Source organism: Aspergillus nomiae (genome assembly GCF_001204775.2).
Source record: "Aspergillus nomiae NRRL 13137 chromosome Unknown contig00505, whole genome shotgun sequence".
In the NCBI taxonomy this organism is placed as follows: Eukaryota; Fungi; Ascomycota; class Eurotiomycetes; order Eurotiales; family Aspergillaceae; genus Aspergillus; species Aspergillus nomiae.
In genome coordinates this window covers 1-22,290 of record NW_015378560.1, presented here as the reverse complement: position 1 = coordinate 22,290, position 22,290 = coordinate 1, and the positions used below count along the sequence as shown (strand labels likewise).

Below are 22,290 nucleotides of genomic sequence, written 5' to 3'. Positions count from 1 at the left end.
CGTTGATTGAAGAAAAGACTACTAACAACAGTGGCCCTTTTACCTGAGGACAGGTTGAATTGTCCTCGGCGACATGAGCGAATATCAGGGTTAAAATACCGAAGTTCACTGCAAATTCAACACTATATACAAAAGCACACTGCAAGAAATCATAAACACCTAATCGTATACCCAGGTGAAATCGTATCCACCTCGCTCAACACCTAGATCGATGCATTTCGGCAAAACCCAAGCTGTTGATCCATAACATCTTCTAGGATAGCCTCAAATGGGCGCCATTTCATACCAAGCTCTCTCTCCGCTTTAGCTGTATTAACTGGGCTCACCACACTAGGCGCATCCTCGGTGATGACTGCCCCAGCATCTGGGTAGCGCTTTTGAATAAACCGCGCAATCTCCGGCACGGTCGTACTTCTCCCAGCCAGCAAATACTTCGAGCCATCCACTATTCTCTGATCCAGGGCTCTGATATGCGCTTCGGCGACATCCTGAACATGCACTGCCGTCAAAAATCCAGTCGGGGTGCCTGCCATGATAAACCCCCATAGAGCCCCGTTGGACCCTCTCTTGACCCCGTCGGCACATGTCTGCATCAGATTGCGGCCATACACAAATGCTGGATGCAGCGTCACTAAGGCGTATTTCGGCTTAGCTGTTTTCCAAAAGTCCCAAGTTGCCGCGTCGGAAAGCAGCTTGGAAGCCATATAGAGTGTCATGGGTGTTGCAGCCGGATTCGTAGGGTCCTCGAAGCTTCCATTTTCATCGACTGATAGATCCCAATCATTGTTTTCTAAATAGAAGAAAAGGAGTGTCAAGACGATACCGATCCGGAAATTAAAGACAAGGATATTGTTTACCTTGGATTACTCCACCCTCTGGAACACCAGTCAATGGCACCAAAGCAGCCATGGATGAGGTAACGACGACCTTCCTGATGCTTGGTACCTTGCTTGCCGCCTTCAGCAAGGCAGTAGTGCCTTTGACTGCTGGGGTGAAATAAGTTTCCTTGTCGGTGCCATGAGGGAGAGGGGATGCCAGATGGAGCACAAAGTCCACCCCGTCCAGCTTGTCGCTGAACGCTATTTCATCCGTAAGATCTGAAACGAACACAAATTCCACTTGATTTCCATACTTTGAGAGTAGGGTCTGCAATTGGGGCGAAGGCCTACGAAGGCACACTCGTAGTCGATATCCAGCCTTTAGAGCTTCCACAGCAGTGGCGCTGCCAATAAAGCCAGAGGCCCCCGTTATGAAGATTAATCCCTGAGACATTTTGCTTCTTGTTACTTCCTTATTGTTGAATATAGAAACTAAAGTCCTATGTGGTATCTTTTATACTTCATGCTTTCGAATTTGTCATCCGTCGTGTAGTTCAGACCTAGCCCTGGCATCGGACAAAATTCCCCCCACATACTGAACATAGGATAGTGTTTAGACTTTCATAATTTGCCGGGGCGTTTCGATCTGTAGAGGCTCTTGGCTAAACAATCTTTTGCCCAGCCCATTTTTCGTCTGGCCCTGGGAAAGCCGGCAGTGTCTCGGCGGCGGCTTCGGCTTTCGGCAGCGCGCTGACTGAGGCCACAGTTAATCACTCGCGATCTTTGACGACATGCTTCCTCTCGGTATGTGTCGGATGCCGGGGCTGGATATGGACAGTCAGATATGCCCAGGTTTCATCAACTTAGTCCTTGTACCAAGTCCCTGAGCACCCGATCGTATAACGACGATCCAGTGGTCTTCGGCAACTGTGTGAACCGTGGTAGCTTCCAACTTGCCGAGAGTATCATCTTATCATCTTAGGCCGCCATTGGTGTGTGGGAGGCAAACTCCCTCCTCTGGTGAACTCTTCGCAGGTGCTACGTTCTTCAGGGCTGCGTACCCTTTCCAATCCAGAGAGGTTCTACTAGGCTATCTGAGAGTCATCAATGTCAACCAAAGTGTACACCACCTTGCGTCCAGGCGTATGGCATTCTAGACTTCCGACAGGATCCCCCTGTTCTGCACCATATCCTTGGACTTGTAAAACGTAAGAGGTCCATTCCGGTTAATACATGGCATGGCCAATGCAAGGAGAGGCCTTTAGTAGCGCAGACAGGTTAAATCGTCACCTTCCATAAATGTCGGTATCACGCCATCCCATTGAACGCGGCTTCGGCAATGACAGCCGGTGTTTATGAGCCTATGTTACACGTAGTGTATTGCAAATCCCAATCCCAGTTCATAGACTATACCCAACTATTAGCCCACGTCATTAATTGACCTTATTGAGTGGGCCCTGGAGGCAATATGCAACATGGGGTATTCATCTGAGCGGGGTTACCGTCGAACAGGGCCAGAGAGCCGAACGAACGGGGTAGAGCTGCCAGAGGATCTGAAGAGATAGGGTATAAATTGAGTGTTTTTGCTCTGCTTTGAGAGCTACTACAGACGCTCAAGATTCTAAATCCCCTGAACAACAAGTATATTCCTCTCTACCATTATGGCTCCCTCTATCTCCAGCGAGACCGCAGTCCCTTCGGGAAAAGGCCCTAGACTAGTACCTATGAAACTCAGCGGTGCTCTGGATGCTTTTGAGTCATTTGATGTCACTCCAGTCATTGGACGCGAATATCCCAACGCAAGCCTGAAGGACTTCCTGTGTGCTCCGAACTCCGATGCATTGCTCCGAGATCTTGCTATTACCAGTGGGTCCTCTGTTCTGGATGATAAATCTAGACTAATAACCTTGTTCTAGTTTCTCAGCGAGGAGTGGTCTTCTTCCGCAAGCAGGATGGCCTCACAGACAAGATGCAGAAGGAACTAGCTCAGCGGCTTGGTGAGCTCTCGGGAAAACCGAAGACCTCCGGACTCCATATCCACCCGGTTGCCAACTCCCGCCGGGAGATAAGTGTCAAGGACGATGAAATCAGCGTGATCAACTCCACAGAGGGCAAGAAGCTGTACAAATCGCGTGTGATCCGCCACCAGACCGCCAGAAAGGAGTGGCACAGCGACATCACTTTCGAGCCCGTTCCGAGCGACTATACTATCTTGCGGTTGACCGTTCTCCCTAGGACTGGCGGAGGTAAGCATTGATCCTCCTTTCTCTGACGATCTTACCAAGCTCATGCACAAGTCCAGATACTCTGTGGGCTTCCGGATACGAATTATATGACCGCCTCTCACCACCGTACCAGAAATTCCTGGAAGGGTTGGATGTCACGTTTTCGCAGCCTCAATTCAACCAATTTGCGAAGGATAGCGGCTTTGAGATTTTCAAAGGCCCGCGTGGTGCTCCTGAGAATGTCGGCGAAGAACTGCGTGCGGTCCACCCGCTGATCCGCACCAACCCTGTGACAGGATGGAAGAGTGTCTTCGCTGTCGGCACCCATGTGGAGAAGATTAACGGACTGAGTGACGAGGAGAGCAAGCATCTCACCGACTGGTTCGTGAACTTGATCATGGAGAACCATGATCTGCAAGTGCGCCACCGTTGGGAAAACCCCAATGACCTCGGTATGTCTCCCAGTACTTATGTTGCGAGCTACTGATAGCTGACATCTTTGATAGCAATCTGGGATAACCGATCCACATATCACGCAGCAACCTGGGACTATGAAGATATTGGTCCACGAGCTGGTCACCGCGCTGTCAGCCTGGGCGAAGTGCCGTTTTATGACCCAGCGAGCACTGGAAGACGGGAAGCGTTGGAGAAAGAAGCACTGGAGAAAGGAGAATAAAGCAAGCACTGCCAGTCATCTACTATCAACATCATTCCCAATCATGGCCTGTGATGGGCTACTTGGGGCAAATGCAACGAGTATGTGGACGGGTATTTTGTTTCATATCATGCCGCGTTTCTGCACAATTCTTTTCATCGAGTCCGAATACCATTGTGTGCGCTTGACTTCTATGATTCAAAGTAGTGTACGTAGCCTGAGCTGTTGTAATATCCAAAGGCTTGATACTATGTAGAAATTTGATCTTGGATATGAAGAAACAACAAGTGGTCTGTCGTAATATCAGACACTAGGCAACGTTATACGTTCCATCTGATGCCTCAGACCGTCTAACAGTCGCAGTAGCGGGATTTGGCCCTCTCTATGTATCTTTGAAAAATGGCGTTTCACCATATAAATCTTGCCTAAGAATTATATTAGACCCGTATAATAGTCAAAAGTCCCACAGGATTTGCTTCAGAACCCACAGTGACTCGTCTAAACCGTGAGTTACTCACACTTTAGGGTTTACGGCCCAGCAGATCTCAGATCACCTATTGAGCCGATGAGCTCGCGTGACAGCATGATGAGGTGATGAAACTTCGTGGTAAATTGTGATCATCATAGAGGAATTCATAGCAAGGGGTCGGTATGACCACAGTCAGCTGGGTTTCAGTAGAATCGTGTAAGAGCTGATTGATACTCTATTAGGGCTATTCCTCTGAAATAAACGGCTACAGATCGTATGCAAAAAAGTAAGGAATAACAAAACTGCGGGGCCCGCATTCTATTACATTCTATCTTCCTGTGGTCTAGATTGGATCGGATGCATCGTGCCGTGATTCTATGGATTGCACTGCCACTAAGCGATGACGTCCAGGAGCCATCGACTGCCTTCTTCTTGTTTGTGCCGACAGCCGATCCACCATGATTTCCCGGCGTAGTGTTCCCCAGCTGCAACCATTAGTACTGCATTGACCCCCCCACAAGGTACGCACCCCATTGCCGGAGATCGGCGTGTATTTGTATAAATCCTTAGCTTCGAGTATGTTCATGCACACCTCCGTCGAAGTAAAGCACGGCCATCATTATGACTGCTCAGCTCGCCCATCGGCCGCGTCCCCATAGTCGCACGGCTCGCGCTATTGCCATATCCTACCTCATCTCCGGCATAGTAATCCCTTTCATCCCGCCGGCGCTCGAAAGCTTGCGTCAGAGGAACTCAGACCTCCCAGACAGCAACAAGTGAGTACGCTGGTGTCATCCTGCATACATGCACAACACGTCGTGCGGTGTGACCCATGACCCTAATGCGATATAGACCTCATCCCCCTCTCTGCTTCCATGCACGCTAGGGAGGATCTCATCTTCTTTACGGGCATGCATACAACATCAACCATGTCAATGCTATTTTGATTTTTCTTGGTTGGTTTATGAACGGGTTCAGATTCTCAGTACCGGTGACGAGGTTTTGCTCTTGGTTGGCAGTGTCTCATTGAATACAGTCGGTTTATTACAGAGGGGGATGCGAGCCTGGTAACTTGTACCAAGGGAGTGGCTAGTGACTGGACATGTCACTGTATAGACCAAAAACCAACTTAATACACGTTGTCTATCCGAGGAACAGAATGACTGCTTGTTTTAGGGGAAAAATCTGTGCATTCTATAGATAGCCAGTCAAAAACGTAAACAGAAAGAATGTGATGAGGATATTCAACAGGCTTTCTACAACCAGGGTCCACGAGGCAGAGCGCTGCCTATACATGAATGAAACGATTGCGCTCCTAGTTAGACACCTTCTCGCTCAATGTGTATCAGAGTTGACCATGGCATCAATCTTCGCGCGAGCGCTTTGAAAGACCCCCATTTGCTCATTTGTACGGTCCACGTGCGGCACGTCGACGCCCTTCTGCACCGCCGCCCGCTTGCCAATCTCATCGACCCATCTCTGGACAGCCGGGAACTCAGAGAGATCAATCTCCAGCAGCGCAGGGCCTCGACGGACCCAGGTATAGCTGGCAATATCGGCAATGGTATACTTTGAACCTGCAAGATAGGGGCTTTCCTGCAGACGGGATTCCAGGACCGAGTAAAGACGCTTGGTCTCGTCCATGAATCTCTTGATCGCGTGGTCGGAGCGGACGTTGGCAACCAGTCGGAAGTGGTTTGCCTGGCCTATCGGAATAATAACAACCACATAAGCTCGAGCAACTATTGCCATGTTTTCAACATACCCTGCATGGGGCCAATGCCACCGATCTGGAACATCAGCCAGGACACCTGCTCAATGTACTCGGGAGTGCCAGGCGCATAGCTGATCTTGCGCTCCGTGTCGTATTTGTCGGCAAGATACAGCATAATCGAGCCACTCTCGAAAACGCGCTGTGAGCCGTCGATGAGCGCCGGGATACGGCCATTGGGGTTAATCTTCAAGAACCACCTATAGTTCGATCGTCGTTAGCAGGACGGCGTCTGAGATGCGGATGTCGAGGACAACCGTACTCCTCCTTCTGGACACCGGCTCCAATATCAATCGGTTCAATCTTGTAGGGCAGGCCAAGCTCTTCCAGGGTGATGGACGCCTTGATGCCATTTGCAGTGGACCAGGTGTATAGTGTGATGTCGGACGACATCGTGGTGGAGGTGCTGATTGTAGATGATAAAATGCAGAGTCACGATGTGGTTATGAGCTAGCTATCGTGGAGAGTATGACAAAGCATCACCAGGGAGTGCAGGAGAGACCATATGGCCCGACATTGAGCTTTGTATGTACATGTTGCGTTTCATCTTCGGGGAACAATGTGTCAGCTACATTCCCTCCTCCAGTCATGAATGATGTCATTTCCCGAGACTGAGGCCGAACCTGATTCTTCCCCGGGAAGTTTTGAGGTGTGTTTCGCCATAGACTCCAATATTGCTCCTGTTGATGCGGGGGTCAACTAGCTTTCTGGATAGCGACGCTGCATCCCCATTTTTGCGGGGTTTGAGTGCCGAGCTCTGCCGTTCGGTCGGCGCAGCTGTGCCGAAAGTTTAGCAAGTGGGCCCAAAATGTGTATACCCTCCAAGTAAAACATAGCACAATGGCTGAGGAAGCAACCCAGGCTGCTGTTGTGAGTCAAATCTAGAGGGCATCTCTTCTACTCGATCAAGATCAGGGATGGGATCTGTTTCACACCTATATCGATATCGTATGCCAACAACACCAACACTTCCCTGGTCTCGTACAAAATCACTTTCCGTGACCCGTCTTCACTACTGGAAATCAGATATAGAGATAACTAGTACAGCAATATAGTCCACCATATCCGTAGAATATTTGGAAGAGGATGACCAGGATATATTCGGGCAGTTTGCATAGTGGACAATTGGGAGACACTTCATCAAGGGCAAGTTTATTCTCGGTAGTCGGCAACTTTACGAACAGCCTATGCGCCTCTAAGGGATACTAACTCCACTATTCAGCATACATGGAGGTTAAGACTATTCCAACGGACCCACTGCCTCCAGACAGCTTCCCCAGATTTCTGAGGAATTACCCCGCCCCTTCCTCTGGATTGGTAGCATTTGATAAAGCACATGGGCCTGGAAATCACTCCCATCGCCTCCTACTGCCAAACAAACTCCGAGCCTGCAGAGCCAAAAGCGAGTAGGTGTCGGTGCTGACAGATACGGATAATAACCTCGTTTCTATACGCGAGAAACATGAATACCAAAGACAAAGAGTCTAAGGATGTTGATGAATTCATCGAAGATATTGATAGCGCCCAGGCTGAGCAGGGAGCTGCGACCTCAACAGATTCCAAAGATGTCGAAGAGTTTACAGAGAAAGAACAGAGGAAGATCATTCACAAGGTCGACCGTCGCCTTGTGACGGGGCTGGGGCTTCTCATGGGCATGTGTCTTATGGATAGGACGAATCTTGGCTCAGCTTCCATTGCTGGGTATACACCCTTTATTTGCTATTCTTCCTTGAGCATATAATCGACTGACCGAGAATGACTCTACAGAATGTCGGAAGACCTTGGTCTGGAGAGCGGCCCGAAATATGTACAGTAGGTCTTATTCGCTCAGTGATTGTATACTGATAGTATTGCAGTCCCTTGTGCTTTTGATATTTTTTGTACCATATGTGCTGGTGCAACTGCCCGTCAATGCCATTGCACAGAATATCAGTCCTAGACACTTCTCTAGTGGTGTCACGGTGTGCTGGGGTGTACTGATGGTGGTAAGATGGCAGACACGTTTCTCCTCCGTCGCTAACTGCAAAAGGGCGCGGCCTTCGTCGACGAATGGTGGCATCTCATGATTATTCGAGCCTTACTGGGGGCCTTTGAATCGAGTCTGTATGCATCACTCCTTCCTTTGCTATCCGCTTGGTACACCCGATACGACGTGCATAAGCGATTCTCAATCAGCTATTTTATAAGCTGTCTCGTATCTGCCCTCGGACCAGTTCTGGCGTGTGGCTTCATGCAGATGGATGGATTGAGTGGGCTTGCCGGCTGGAGATACATCTTTCTAATGGAGGGCGTCCTCAATTTCGTTGCTGCCATCATCGGCTGGCTATTGCTGGTTGAGTATCCCAAGGGCTCTCACAAATGCTGGATGTTTTTGACAGAGAAAGAGGAGGCATTCATCATCCGCCACATCAATGCTGACCGAGCAGATGCCGCCGAACAGATCCAGTTTGACCTTCGTGACTTCCTACGTCCCGCCAAAGACTGGAAAGTCTTTACCTACTATGATGTTTTTGTCAGTTATTTCCCTTCTATACCATACTCGACCAGTTTCACTACTAACCGTCTACTCAACAGACTATCAACCTGCGTTTCCTACTCCATCGCATTTTTCCTACCTATCATTCTAGTATCCAAACTAAAATTCGGTGTAACCGCCGCACAAGCACTGTCCACACCCCCATACATCGTAGCCGGGATCTGGATGCACATCACCGCCTGGTCCGGCGACAGATACCACATCCGCGGCCCTCTCGTTCTTTCCAACTGTCTTCTGTCGACCATCGGCCTGGCGCTTCTGGGCTGGGTCGCGTCCCCCGGGGTGCAATACTTCGGGGCCATTCTCGTCACCTCCGGTAGCAACGCAAACGTCCCCACGAACTTGGCCTGGCAGGCCAACAATATCCGCGGGAAATGGAAACGCTCCTTCTGCAACGCCTTGCTCATCATGGGTGGTGGGGCTGGCGGGATCGTCGGCTCTTTGGTCTTTCGTTCTCAGGATGCGCCGACGTATCGGCCTGGCATTATAGCGTCCATTGTGTAAGTGCTGGCTGCTGTGGAGTCCTCGATGCTTTTGGTTTGAGGTATTAACTCTTGGTGTCGTGGAATAGGGCTAGTGTTATCACTATGGTTATTTCGGTCGTTTTGATGCTAAGAATGCGTGTGCTTAATAGGAAGGCGGCTACTGGGACTATCGTTCTGGAAGAGCTAGCTGGGTTTAAATACACGCTGTGAAATAGGGAAGCAAAGAGTAGACTTTTCTCGGACTCGCTCGTCAGAATGAATACATCTTTTGCGGACTGGTGTTTTGGGACGACGGCCGTGGAAGTCATCTACTCATGCCTTCGCTCAATTCGGAGAAGGGCGTCGCGTAGCTGCCGAGTCATGTATGGTATACATGGAGCTACAGTCTCTCATAATCCGATGAAAAGGTTACCTGTCTTCATGAATATTACTACATTTTCAAATGTTTTCCTTGTTTGAGGGCCGTGGATATTCCGTAACATGCAACTGAGATAAAGTAACCTACAATACATTCATGATGAAGTATTCTATTGCAAATTCATGCCACACAAGAGAGGTGGTTAATAACTGTTCCATGTCCGACGGGCCGGTTATAAATGTAAGATAGGGCAATGATAACAAATTAACTTATGTGCAGCTTGTGAGCTTCCATCATTAATTTAGGAAAGACAGAAATACTCGGGAGGTCATTGAGTTCATTGTTACGTTCATTCCAGATAGAATTGACAGCTACAGAAGCCATTAACTTAGGGTATGACCAAAATATCTGATCCCCTTCCCCGGCTTGAATCTTGACCTGTCCTCGCTCATGGCGTATAAGCGTCAATGAAGCAATGTGATTCTTGCCTCAGTCATTCAGAGTGACTGTGTCATCTGCTGAAACACTTACACCGATCCAGCTTAACGCACTGGCCAAAGCCCTAGTGGTAGGTATGCTACTCAACATCGTCCCCATTGGCTCGGTGGGGATGAGCCGGCACATTTGGTTTCGGCGACTGGGTGTGCCGTCCACTGCCGGCATACTCTGTCTTCACATCTCCATGTAGATTGAGATTCTTTTCGGCCGACATTGTCGAATGGCCCTACGACCATGAGCCTAGATTCATTCTGCCCTGGCTTTTTAACTTATTACCTCCCGCCTCCCGCTTTACCTCAATCGCGGTCTATCGATCAATATAGCCTCTTCCCATGTTCCACCAAGTCGCCTCGGTCGTTCACGAAACCCAACAGGGTACCGACCAGAAAGAGATGCCACCGGCCGAAATCCCAGAACCTATGGAGAGATCGAAACACGATGTCGGTTGGCGAAAGGTTGTCCGGAACTTTACGCCATCGTGAGTCGCAGCAGACAATGTTGGAGAGTCAGACAGATACTAACTGTGACACAAGCTGGTTCTCTGTTAATATGGGAACAGGAATCGTGTCGATCCTCCTCAACACTCTGCCGTACAATGGTCAGTGGCTTTACTACATCTCCATCATTGTTTTCATCTTGAATGTGGCATATTTCATGGTCTTTCTGGCCATTACTCTCCTCCGCTACATCTTGTATCCGGAGATTTTCGAGGTGATGGTCACTCATCCAGTTCAATCACTCTTCCTGGGCACGTTCCCAATGGGGCTTGCCACCATCATTAATATGTTTTGCTTTGTCTGTGTACCGCCATGGGGTGATGGTGCAGCCTATTTTATATGTGGCGTGTGGATTTTCGACGCAGTGGTATCAGTCTTGGTTGCTATCGGAATCCCGTTTCTCCTGTATTGATCTCTTCCCCTTGTTGTATTTACGTTCTCTGCTAACGCCAATTCACAGAACAGCGAGGAACAATGGGCTCGATCTGTCCTCCATGACTGCTGCTTGGCTTCTGCCAATTGTCTCGTGTGTGGTTGCGGCGGCGTCCGGCTCCATCGTTGCAGATATTCTGCCCGACGCACAACTTGCCCTCGGGATCATCCTGGCCAGCTATATCCTTTGGGGAATCGGCGTTCCCCTCGCAATGATGGTCATCTGTATATATTTGCAGCGGCTGATGTTTCACAAGCTTCCACCAAAAGGAATGCTTGTAAGCGTGTTTCTTCCCCTTGGTCCCCTGGGACAGGGCAGTTTTGGGTAAATGTGGTCCGACACTGAGTTTTACTCATCTTTTTCTCTTCTGATGCACCTTCATAGAATCCAAAGGCTGGGGAGAAGTGCGCAGACAATCTTTCCAAAGACGGGTACCCTGAGTGCCTCCACTGGCGAAATCTTCTATAGCGTCGGGTTTTTGATCGGAATATTACTCTGGGCGTTTGGCGTCGTTTGGCTCTCCTTTGCAGTCGCAACCCTGGTCAAGACGAGGAAATTCCCTTTCAACATGGGATGGTGGGCCTTGACCTTCCCACTGGGAGTTTTTACCACCTCGACCTGTAGCATCGGCCAGGAGCTGCCGTCGCGCTTTTTTTTCTGTTCTGGGGACGGTGAGCACTTTTTACCTCACAGTATCAATGATTCATACTGACGACCGTCAGGTGTTGTCCGTCGCAGTGGTGATTCTGTGGCTTCTGGTTAGTTTCTACACTTCCCGCGGCATCATTCGACGTGATGTTTTCGTTGCACCTTGTCTTGAGAATCTCCGAAGAGGTAAAGCATAAAGTCGAGTCTGGTGAATATTATTGGTGGGGAGGAGAGGTTTCCAGTCAATCTTTGTGTCAAATAGAGAGCATGTATCAGAGGCCGCTCGTTCAGAAGGTGACCAGGGTCAACTAAGCTCGCGTGGCTGAGCACCGCTCGGTACTGACCGGCTGTCGTCGGCAGTCGACTTTCTTCTCTATTGGAGAAGTTCGTCATCTAAGCTTCCTTGGCCTTGGCCTTGGTACTTATATCGCTAGGAATACGGATAAATGAACTGCAGATCCAACAGACCCGTTACCACCAAGACAGTGAATCTACCACAGAAACAATTCAACATAGCAAGTTGTTTGGATGTTATAAACAGTACAGTGCGCTAGTAAAACCCCAGGAGGTGTGGCACAACGGTGGTGGCGGAGCTGCTCCCGGGCCTCTGTTCAACGATGATCCTCATGCAGTCCAGTCTGACTCTAGTTTGGATCAGATATAGCTTCGATGGATTTACCTCGGTCGAGCCTAGCGTCCGTTGCAACGTGGGGCGACCCCGCAGAGAAAAAAGACATGTTCACTTGTGCAAGCCCAGAACTATCTGGCCGCACTGAGTAGTCCTCGTCCAAGCATGACCCGCAGTAGCTCCGGTGAAGCAATTGAGCAATACCGATCAATGATTGCGTGCGTGGCCTGGTATTCTGCGCTCCGCGCGCGTAGGAAGCCCATGCGTAGCTGCCGAACTAGACCAGGCATAACCAACAGCAGGTTGGAAGAATAATCAAAAGAGTGCATGTTAAATACCTATATGTATCCGGTGAGGTTAATAAACGAAATGGAGGAGTCTGTGCTGCGATAGTGGGAGTACACTAGTTCAAGTTGCTGCCCACGCCCAAGTTGACATAAACGCATAAAAACGGCTGAAATGGAGGGACACGGAAGCAACCAATCCGAGGGCACTGGAAGTCATTCTCCACTCTGCTCGATATGAGAACCTTTTTGCTGTGTCTTGTATCCTGCCATCACGCAACGGGGATTGGATGTTGAATCAGTTCCCCCTCAGTTCGGCTACAAATATTGATAATACGCTTCAGCCCGACCACAATGCTCCATCCGTATTATTTATTGTTCTTTACACTTCTGTTCAATCACCAGAGTGCCGAATACTCTGTACGATTTGCATAACATCATCGTGCTGGTCATCATGGCCACATCGGGTCAACCACTTCACGGCGTCCGTGACCGGGCCAGGATCGTATGCTGCCAGTGTCATGCACGCAAGGTCAAGTGTGATTTGCAGACTCGATCACAGGGCACTTGTTCCAATTGCTATAAACATGGATTAGCCTGCCAGTAAGGGTCATGAGGTGGTGAGATGGCTACCGGATTGCTGATTCATTTCCAAGACCTCGCACCAACCGAAGAGCGACTGTCAAGGAAAGATATGCAAAGCACGCTCTGGGATCTCCGAGACCCAATGGAACAGCTGCGCAAGGGCTGGACAGGCCAGTGACACCAGAAACATCCATCATTCGCGAGCAACGAGACCAAGTGGCTGCAGCTCCAGCACCGGAAGCGTTCCATAAGCAGTACCTTGGTGCAATGACATATATCATGCATAGTGCTCCTAGCATTCCCCCAAACTACCAGCGCATCACAGCCTTCTCCAATAGCCGGAACCTGGAGATCCTGACGATCATAGACCCGACGGCATCTCCGCCGACCATCTTATTCAATGCATATAGCGACGCCTACTTCCAACACCTTTTTCATCAGTTCCCCGTGATTGATCATGCCGACCTCTCTTCCAACAGACCGTCGCTGGCGCTTCAGCAAGCCATTTGCATGGTGGGAACTATGCTGCGGCATCCCAAAGGACCGGACATTCTGTCAGAGAACGAGAAATATTATTACAACGCCAAGACCCTCATCCACACCAACCACGAGCAGGACCCGATGACCGTTCTGAAGGTGTTGTGTCTGTTGGCCACCCGCAACATCGCTGGCCCGGTATTGTTGACCGTGGATTGTGCGTGGCATTGGTTGGGGATCGCAATCAGACTGTTGCAACAGATGGGCCTCCACCGCGAAGAAATGTGTGTAGCATCGGCGAGTCCGGGAATCGCACGCAGGATTGCATGGTGCCTTTTCGTACGTATCCCCTGACTCCTACGGGCTTCTACTCATCACATCAAGGTACAAGATAAACTGTTGTCGGGTGCATTTGGACGGCCGACGTGCATCAAAGAAGATGAGTTCGATGCTCGACCCCTGGCGGAAGAAGATTTCGAGTGCCCCGGCATCCAACCCTTGCTGTTCATGCAGCTGGCCAAGATAGCGAGCATTCTGGGTCGGATATTAGACCTCCGATGGCGGGCGCTAAGGATATACAAACCCAGGTATCTGTGCCTTGCCTCAGTTAGCATACGTCTATGATATACCACAGATTTTTCAAACTTACTCTTTGCGGCTATAACAGCATGCAGATATCCTCCATTCCCTGAAAGATTGGATCCGCAATCTTCCCACCCCGATCCACATTTTCGACCGCAACGGTGTGCGAACATACCGACGCGATGTGTTCGAACTACACATTGTGTACTTCGCCACCATTATCTTATACTGCGACCTCTTCAACGACCACGACATCACCTCTGTCCCGAACATTGTATCTCTAGTCGCCTCTTCCTGCATCGCCCGCCTATACCACGAGATCGACTGCCGCGACGACCTCAACTATCTCCTCGGGATCCAAAACTGGTTCCTAACCGTCGCCGCTATGCCACAGCTGCTCTACAACGCCGCAGAATGCTCCCTCCCGGAATCCGACAGCTACTGCTCAGAGGAGCTGGACATGCTCGTGTCATCGTTGGAGCAAGTGCAAACCCGAATCCCCGGGGCCACGGTGATATTGAACGCGATCAATCGACTGCGAGCGTCGCGCACCAGCGGCCCAGTCCGGAATCCCCGAGAAAAGGTCTTCTTCAGCGAAGGATACGACATCTTCGGCTTCCGCGACTTGTTCCCATTCCCGAATTCGCTGTCGCCGAGGCTTGCCCTGTGGGAGGTGTATGCGGGCGATATCTTCCAGGGCCTGGAAACTCCCTTGACCGCCACAGAGGACCCGGGCTGGATCTCGGGCGAGTTCGCGGATCTGTCTCGGCTGGCGTTTGCTGGCCTGCCTCAACCTTTTTCTTGAATAGTTGGCTTCTACTATTGTCGATTTCATGACGAATTGATTGTGGATGGTCGAGCCTTGAAGTATGATCGAATCGGCTTGGGGGGCTCTCGTATGGCTAGTGCTTGAGGTCGAGGTTTTCTGAGGTGGATATAACCTGTACTACAAGAAATGCTTGAGTAACTAGTGGTGCTTCCGCATATGTATGAAACAGAGTCCGCGGGTTCCATTTTATAGGCATTGTCTTGCAGAGTTCAATGTTCAGGTAGAGAACAAAACCATTGTGTATAGTTGGTGCCGGTACAGGTGTATAGGACTCGCCAGTAGTTTGACAGTAAAGTATTCCTGAGTAAATGGGCATAGTCTGTTATGGGGCTCTACACAAATTAGGTGAATAACACACTATTCTCTATGGAAAGTATTGTGTTACTTCCAGATATCCTGCCAGGCTTTCTGTCGTGTTCGCCGGTCTAGAACGATTCCAGTATACAAATGTAACAAAACGATGACCCTCAAATCTCCCACATATTCGCCACCATTTATTACTGGTATGTGTATGTCGATGTTTGGATCGTACAGGCACATTCAGCGGTACCACATTGCGTGTCCCATAGGCAACAGTGCTACAGCTCCTCCCTCATGGTTGGCTACCTCACAGCTACCTACGTCGCCATCCGGTGGCTCCAAGTTTAGTTTCTAGGTCCGAGAATGGAGTAAGGTCAAGCCGACAAATGACAATCTGGTTGGTATCAAGCAAGATAGCGGCATGCGCATCATGGGAGAATCAACGGTCTTTAAAGGTACAAATAGTTCCATTCTCAAACCCATCCTTCTCCGCAGAGTAAAAGAGGTCAACACAGGAACCAATGGACGTTAAAAAAAATACAGGTCCTGAAAGGAATAGAAAAAAGGCAAAATTGGGTCAAACGGGGAATACGTCGAGAGAAACAAAATTATGGGTCACGGTCGGGGGCTCAGAATCAAAAACGTTGAAGCATCAAGGAGCAATATCAGTAAGAACGTAAATGGTATAAGGAGTGTCAACAAAGCATCACATAATGGGGATATCAGGAACACAATTCAACCCGCTTCTGTCAATTATGCTTTCAAGGCAAACGGAACCAGTAGAAACTGTACCCAAGACAAATGATGGAGTAGATGGGGACCGGGAGAGAGGATACAGGCATACTTTGCTGTATTCTTTTCCCCCGGGAACCCTTCAGACAAGAAAGAGCATTTCACGTCAGCCATCTGGCTCGCCTAAAGGTGTTCCTTGTGGAGCTCGGTTTGTCCCACGTACAAGAATGATAGGGAGAAAGAAAATAAGAAAACAAGGGAAAAGAAGAGAAGGTGCACTATGACACGAGCTGTTTTGTCTCGCACCAGCCAAAATTCCAAACTGGCGGATGAGATAGAGCTGACCCAGAGAGGGCGTGCAGTCGGCAAGTGGAGAGAGAGGGCTGGTACCCATATGGGAGTAGTGCACATCATAGAATGACACGTGATTCGCCTACAGCATCCAGCAGAGTCAGAGGGCCACTATCGCACTCGAGGCCCCTGGTCAAGGGGGCCCATTCTACCAGCATACTGCTTCTTAGGTGGCCCAGCACTGGGGATGGGGGTCTTCCGATTCAAGCGGCTTGTCCTCCATCGCTCATACCAGACTACCCGGCTGGCCTCGCGCAATTCGGTACGCCAGTCGCTAAAGACGGACTCCTTGAGCCGGACGAAATCGCAGTGCTCTGCGTCATAAGGGTCCGCAAATCCCCAGGGGAATCTGCGACCGACGGGTTCTTCACCGGCCTCCAAGGAGTGGGGATCAGGGGACAAGATAGAGAAGGGCAAAATCTGAGAGGGAGCTTGTGTTCCAGACCCTTGGCTCTTTGTGGAGGGTGAGCCGGGCGCTTTCTGGTCATCCCCGGCGTTCTCAGGTGTCTCTTCCTCCTCATCAGCGCTCTCCGAAGACGTGTATTCTTCCTCCTGGTCCTCCAGAGTGAGGATCTCGAGGGGGTCGATGTTGGCCTTCTTTAAGCTGTCCCAAACCGCCTTCCGCAGATACGACATATGTGCCGTGGTGATCGTGTCGGCCTTGCTGATGACGGGGACCACGGTGGTCTTGCCCAACACGGTTCGCAGTACCTGAATATCGAGGTTCTCATCTAAGACACCAATGACTGGCGAGTCGGAAGCCTTGGGGGTCCCTTGGGCGGCCCTTTTTGCGGCCGCGATGTTCTCATCCAAGCGCACGGGGTCGAGGAGCAGGAATGTGCAGTGAATATGAGTGTCCCGCACTCCAGGCGAACGAATGACTTTCATCTCCTCACTCAAGGTCTCCTCAAATTTACTTTCCAGGAAGCCGGTCACGCCACGCAACTGGATGTCGACGATGTCTCTCTCAAATCCCTGAGAGTCCCACAGCGTTAGCCCCACGCGTTCCCCATCGATTTCCGTTTCGAGATATTCAGAGGTGTAGCCCTGGTTGGCAGGCGCATTCCGATCTTGGTATTCCATTTCCTCGGCGGGGCGAGAGGGATGCTTGTGGGCCGGCATGGCCAAAGCCTTTTTCAGGAAATTCAGAAACTCGGTTTTGCCGGAATTACGGGCGCCAATGACAAGGACGCTATGCGATCAGTTAATATGGGTTTGGGGTGAAGGATATGAGCAGGATAGGCCTTACTTGTACGGAGTAGGATCCTTGCGCCGACGTAGCCTCCGCGGATTGTTCACGGTACTCACGGCACTACTGGCGTAGCTATAACGCCCACGGTGCGTCATGCTTTCTGTCCGTGCGTACGGGTCGTAGTCGGTGCTCATCGAGTTGCGAGAGGGAGGTTGTTGTAGTTGGGGCGAGGGGTTACTGTTTGAAGGAGTGGCAGCGGTATTGGCATCGTCTCGCTCTTCACCTCCAAAACTCTCCAGAATTGGGGCGGGAGACAGGGAGGGCAGACAGGGCGGTTGCTTCAGCATGGCTCCCTGTCGACGGAGTTCCTCTTCGGTGGCTTGGAGCTTGGAATTCTTCTTGCTCTTGAGTGGCTCGATGGACTTGGGACGACGGAGGAAACCTAAAGAGGAATTGCGGCGTTGATCTTTGCTGGTCGTACCGTTCTCAAGGTCGGAGGGATCATGGTGTCCCGGGGAACGAAGGCTAGAAGTTGTAGTGGCCATTTGGTCTTATTTCTCGGGTGGCTCTTTCCAATCAGCCGATTGCTGGTAACACGGATGGGGTTTCGGAAGTACTTTGGCGCAAAAGTGGGGTAACAGTGAATGGCTTGTCTCAGATAAAAGGCACAGGTCAGTGATTCAATTCACGCCAGTTGCTCTCGACTCTGTTTCCTAGCAACTGGGTCGCAAGTCAGCCAATGTCTTTCCACAACTCATTCATCAGATCGTAAAGGAATATCCGAGAGCATACGAACAGGCCCTCTTTAGTCCTGCTCCTAAAAATATGATCAACAAGCTAAACAATAAGCACTTACAGATCCTGGAACGGTCAACTGTCGCGAGCCGCACTCAAATCAATCTAGCTAAGTATATGAATGGAGCCTTTCTCCTAGTGATATAGTCCTTCGAATGACGCGATGGAGCTCTTGGAATTCGAGTTAGGGCGCAATAATCGCCAATGATTCAGCGGCAAACTCAAAATCGATATATCCGAATACGTCAGATTGGGATTGGCGACTGATCAACATCCACAAGCCCAGCAGGTGTCTGTTGAGGCAAAGCCTGATGTCTCTGCTAGAGGACGATAAAAGATACGCTATCGAAGCGATTGTTAGGGGTGAAGCTACAGCTCAGACGAACCACAGCTGTTCCTTTTTTTTATTTTTTAATCTTATTTTTCTGGACTTCGGTCTTAGCTCGAAGGGAAAAAAAATAAAACGAATGTTGTGAAGAAGCCTGCTCACAGCGTCCGGCTCAAGCGGCGCATTAACATGAAACGCAAAGAAAAGGGGAACGGAAATTGAGGAGAGTGAAGAGAAACAGTGGAAGGGACGAAGCGAAATGAGAGAGCGTTGGACGACTGATAATGATCGGCCTGAGAACGGATATTAGAAGGACAATGCTTTTCCTCTCTCCGATCTGCCAATACTATCTGGGGGGGCCGCTTTTGCTTCGCTCTGCGAGCACACACACGTATTCAGGTCCAGGCTGCCTGGTGATTGTCCAGCTCGTCGGAACGTCAGAGATCACCGATACGGGAAGTCTTCCTCTTTGTTCGTTTTCTTCTTCTTTTTTTTATCTTCCCCTCGTGGACGGGGACCTATTTTTCAGTATGGCGGAGAAGCGATTCAGGGGCAACGCAAAAGCAAAGCTGCAGGCTTTCCAGAATTCCCCCACTGCTCTTAGCGCCCTTTAGGTTAGGTTGGGCGCCGAGCAATGCTTCTGAGTGGATGGCGTCCTCGCTCTTTAGCTCTCGTGGTCGGGGGACACTAGCCGGTTTTGTGATTACAGTAAAGTTACCTTCTGAGATGTACCCTCCGGGGTCCAGGAAGAGCTCTGCGTTGGAAAAGGGGGCCTGTTGTTCCTGGATCCGGGATGATAGATAGCCTTGGGAATCCTGGAGGCAAACGCTGTTGAAGCGAACCAGCCCATTCATACCACGGTCGATCCTCGTTCAACTCGCTTCCTCGTGGGATTTCTTGTGGCATACTAACCGATTGTCTGAGTAAACAAAAGCGATGGGTAGATCCAGTAAGTACCTCAGACCCATGGAAAGATCAATACCGCATATATGGTACGATACGGAATTACGTAAGGTCCACATCTCAGCCGTCTTTTCAGACTAAAGCAGTGAAGCACACCCTTTTTTTCGGATCAATTGATGATCAATGTCCACACGTGGGTATGTGACATCCCTCATCTCATTAAACGTGAGTTATGCTGCAGATGCCATGCATCTCCGCCCGCCTTGCGGGTGATGGATCAGAACTGCTCCATTTTAACTAAGCCAAGTGCTGGAAATCACAATTCAACCTATCCGAATCCCTAGACCTGTATACCGGAACAACAACATGGACATCGTGTCCACCTGCAGGTATCAGTACATGAGGGTATCAATACCGTCAGAACCGAAATTGGCGGGCCGCAACCACGTTTAATTGGCTCCAGTTCGGAGTTTTTTCCCAAACCCGCATTGTGAGCTGTTCCAAACTACAAAAGTTACGACTCTACTCGTACGTGAAGCTGCCAATTACGCTTTAGAGTTCCATGTCCCTCGTGATGCAATTTCCCTACAAGGTTTCGGTCCCTACGACCTTAGAGTCTTGGACTTTACCCCTGTCAATGAACCATGGATACCTATCCCAATGGTGATGGTGCCGGTCGAACATGCGCCCAGATGGAAGACGGAGGTCCCAGTCTGTTCCTCCCGTCCACGGCCCGATAGTCTAATTCGTCCAAAATATCTGCAATGTCTTGAATGGTGTGGATCTGGAACTCATGAGAACTACACTCACCGACAACCCAAACTTACCAAGCAAGGCAAAGCGGGGATCTGAAACCACAACCAACATTGGTTGCCATCCTTTCTCTTGCCTTGTCAAACTGGGAGTCCTTAAAAGTCAATCAGAACAGATGTTCCGCAGTTAGGGCATAAGTTTATGCTGTCTCGTTCAGTCCCCGAATCGATACTTCCGCGATGGAAACCACGTCCGCTCGGAGAGGATATACCAGGAGAGAGCTATTCTACGTGCAAATGGAGCCATTGCATCGGTTGATTTTGATATTCTTCAACGGCGCCAGAGAGAAGGATAATCAGACGGCGCCACAGTGGCATTCGGCGTTGTATATTTCCATGGCTGACTCTTTGTCTCAGGTTGTAAAAGCCTAATTCAGGTAAGATGAAGTCAATAGGGCAATGGATGAGGCTCTCGACGATAAATGAACGTTATCAGCTTGTTCAATTTCCAAAGGGCTATGCCAAGACGTCCGTTCAATAGCAGAATCCTGCTGACCAGGCTTATTCTGGGCCCCTCAGTTGCATGAGTATTTCTGATGGCCATGATCACAAAGCTACCGGCCAGGAGACAGGTCGCGGGATAGTCAACGATGACTAAACATAATTCCTATGGCTTTAATTGGGGGCTGTCACTTTTATGTATCAGATTGCGATTCATTTGGACGGAGGTCTCTTCTAAGGTGACATGATAATACTCCATACCCCAAATACAGTCTAGCGAACGCCTGAGGCGACTGTGGATGGAAGATATGACACTATTCCCGGAAGGGCTAGAGACTTGGAATCTTAGTTGCAGCGCTAACCATTAGTGACCCTTTATTAATTAAGGAACATCGATGGTTCATTGTGTGGCCGGCATTTAATTACGATCGCAAATTGTCGCGTCGATCCCTATCATATGTGACACAATTGAAATTGGTCCGTTTGGCTGCTGCAAATGAAAAGACCGCATGCGATAGAACAAGTTCAACACATCCATTCAGGGGCCCAATCCCCGAGATTAGGTCCCCACAGCCAGCCTATCTATGCACAATGACCGTTGTAAAGGCAGTCGATCGGTCCAGACTAACTTGACTCCGTTCGTTGTCGATGCTCTTCCAGGGTCTGGTTCTCCCAGATCCGGAAAGGAAGAACGACACATGGGCTACTCGGGCACACTTTGTCCCTCACCAGCTTCTTGAATTTCGGTCCGTTCGGCCCCGCAACGTACTTTTTCTGTCCGAACAGTTCCGGCCCTCCCGGCAGTGCATCGTCTCCCCACTGGCCGTTGAAATTCAACCAGTTGACCGGATACCCAGAGTCATACGCCTGGAATGTTCCCTCGGAAGCATCATAATTGTATACATAGGCACTCAAAATCGGGTCCCACAACGTACCCGAGTCAGTTTGATCCACGATCAGTCCATCAGGGAGATTGAACCCAGGAATAGTGTGATCGTGTTTCCTGAGGCAAGCTTAGCGTCGCATTATCTAGGGCTGAAAGGACGCGTGGGAGTACATACCCAGAAATGGCATAATTAGCATGGGTGCCGTTCCCTGAATATGCAATCGGTCGCTTGCCGTTTTTCTCCGTTGCTCCAAACGTAAATGCCTGCCCCGAGGCATGCTGGCTGTACCAGATTGCTTGTGGGACACCCTCGGAGAACCGTATCATGTTATGCTCCCTATTGAGGTTATATCAGTTTCTGAGGTCGATTACTACTTGACCTTGGGACTGACCAGTCTCCGATATGGTCCCCAAACTCCATTCCTAAAACTGTGTTTCCCTGGTTATACCTATACGTCTGGTAAGCGTAATTTGAATGACAACTGACATGCGGATATCGCTCACGCATAGAAATAGAAATAAAAAGCGTCCAGGATCCCATCTCCATGGTCACGAAGAATGATGGTTGAAGAGATCGCATCCTGCGTTCGACCGTCTTGGTCAGGTTTGATACCACCAAGCCATGCAGGCTGGGGGTCAGCATCTATCCCTTCCTTTGAAGTTAGATAAACGCTTGTGTTGCCAAGGTTGTTGAGCTGGTCAAGATTATCGAGAGTTGTCGCCGACGGGACCTTCTGGATAGGCTTCCAATCTACCATCGGCGTAGTGTGTA

General features: G+C 49.9%; 7 protein-coding genes across 7 annotated transcripts; 3 read left to right on the top strand and 4 right to left on the bottom strand.

Moving 5' to 3' along the window:
• Positions 1–203: 203 nt before the first annotated feature.
• ANOM_010688 (reductase) lies at positions 204–1,272 on the bottom strand (the record flags this gene model as incomplete). Its single annotated transcript, XM_015555944.1, has 2 exons — positions 204–790; positions 858–1,272. The coding sequence occupies 2 exons, from the start codon at positions 1,270–1,272 to the stop codon at positions 204–206; spliced, it is 1,002 nt and encodes a 333-aa protein (XP_015401959.1).
• A 1,207-nt stretch (positions 1,273–2,479) lies between these two features.
• Positions 2,480–3,719, top strand: ANOM_010687 (TauD/TfdA dioxygenase family protein; the record flags this gene model as incomplete). Its single annotated transcript, XM_015555943.1, has 4 exons — positions 2,480–2,684; positions 2,735–3,064; positions 3,121–3,495; positions 3,550–3,719. The coding sequence occupies 4 exons, from the start codon at positions 2,480–2,482 to the stop codon at positions 3,717–3,719; spliced, it is 1,080 nt and encodes a 359-aa protein (XP_015401956.1).
• A 1,783-nt stretch (positions 3,720–5,502) lies between these two features.
• ANOM_010686 (glutathione S-transferase family protein) lies at positions 5,503–6,331 on the bottom strand (the record flags this gene model as incomplete). Its single annotated transcript, XM_015555942.1, has 3 exons — positions 5,503–5,873; positions 5,933–6,138; positions 6,201–6,331. 3 exons carry the CDS (start codon positions 6,329–6,331, stop codon positions 5,503–5,505), a joined length of 708 nt encoding a protein of 235 aa, XP_015401955.1.
• A 1,069-nt stretch (positions 6,332–7,400) lies between these two features.
• ANOM_010685 (uncharacterized protein) lies at positions 7,401–9,169 on the top strand (the record flags this gene model as incomplete). Its single annotated transcript, XM_015555941.1, has 5 exons — positions 7,401–7,639; positions 7,706–7,745; positions 7,795–7,923; positions 7,968–8,974; positions 9,046–9,169. 5 exons carry the CDS (start codon positions 7,401–7,403, stop codon positions 9,167–9,169), a joined length of 1,539 nt encoding a protein of 512 aa, XP_015401954.1.
• A 978-nt stretch (positions 9,170–10,147) lies between these two features.
• Positions 10,148–11,508, top strand: ANOM_010684 (TDT family transporter; the record flags this gene model as incomplete). The annotated part of the gene is made up of 5 exons (XM_015555940.1): positions 10,148–10,293; positions 10,349–10,717; positions 10,773–11,069; positions 11,130–11,416; positions 11,468–11,508. The coding sequence occupies 5 exons, from the start codon at positions 10,148–10,150 to the stop codon at positions 11,506–11,508; spliced, it is 1,140 nt and encodes a 379-aa protein (XP_015401953.1).
• Positions 11,509–16,272: 4,764 nt separating this feature from the next.
• aspE (septin) lies at positions 16,273–17,898 on the bottom strand (the record flags this gene model as incomplete). The annotated part of the gene is made up of 2 exons (XM_015555939.1): positions 16,273–17,353; positions 17,411–17,898. 2 exons carry the CDS (start codon positions 17,896–17,898, stop codon positions 16,273–16,275), a joined length of 1,569 nt encoding a protein of 522 aa, XP_015401958.1.
• A 3,358-nt stretch (positions 17,899–21,256) lies between these two features.
• ANOM_010682 (vacuolar protein sorting-associated protein 62) lies at positions 21,257–22,276 on the bottom strand (the record flags this gene model as incomplete). Its single annotated transcript, XM_015555938.1, has 4 exons — positions 21,257–21,635; positions 21,694–21,855; positions 21,911–21,967; positions 22,023–22,276. 4 exons carry the CDS (start codon positions 22,274–22,276, stop codon positions 21,257–21,259), a joined length of 852 nt encoding a protein of 283 aa, XP_015401957.1.
• Between the last annotated feature and the right edge of the window lie 14 nt (positions 22,277–22,290).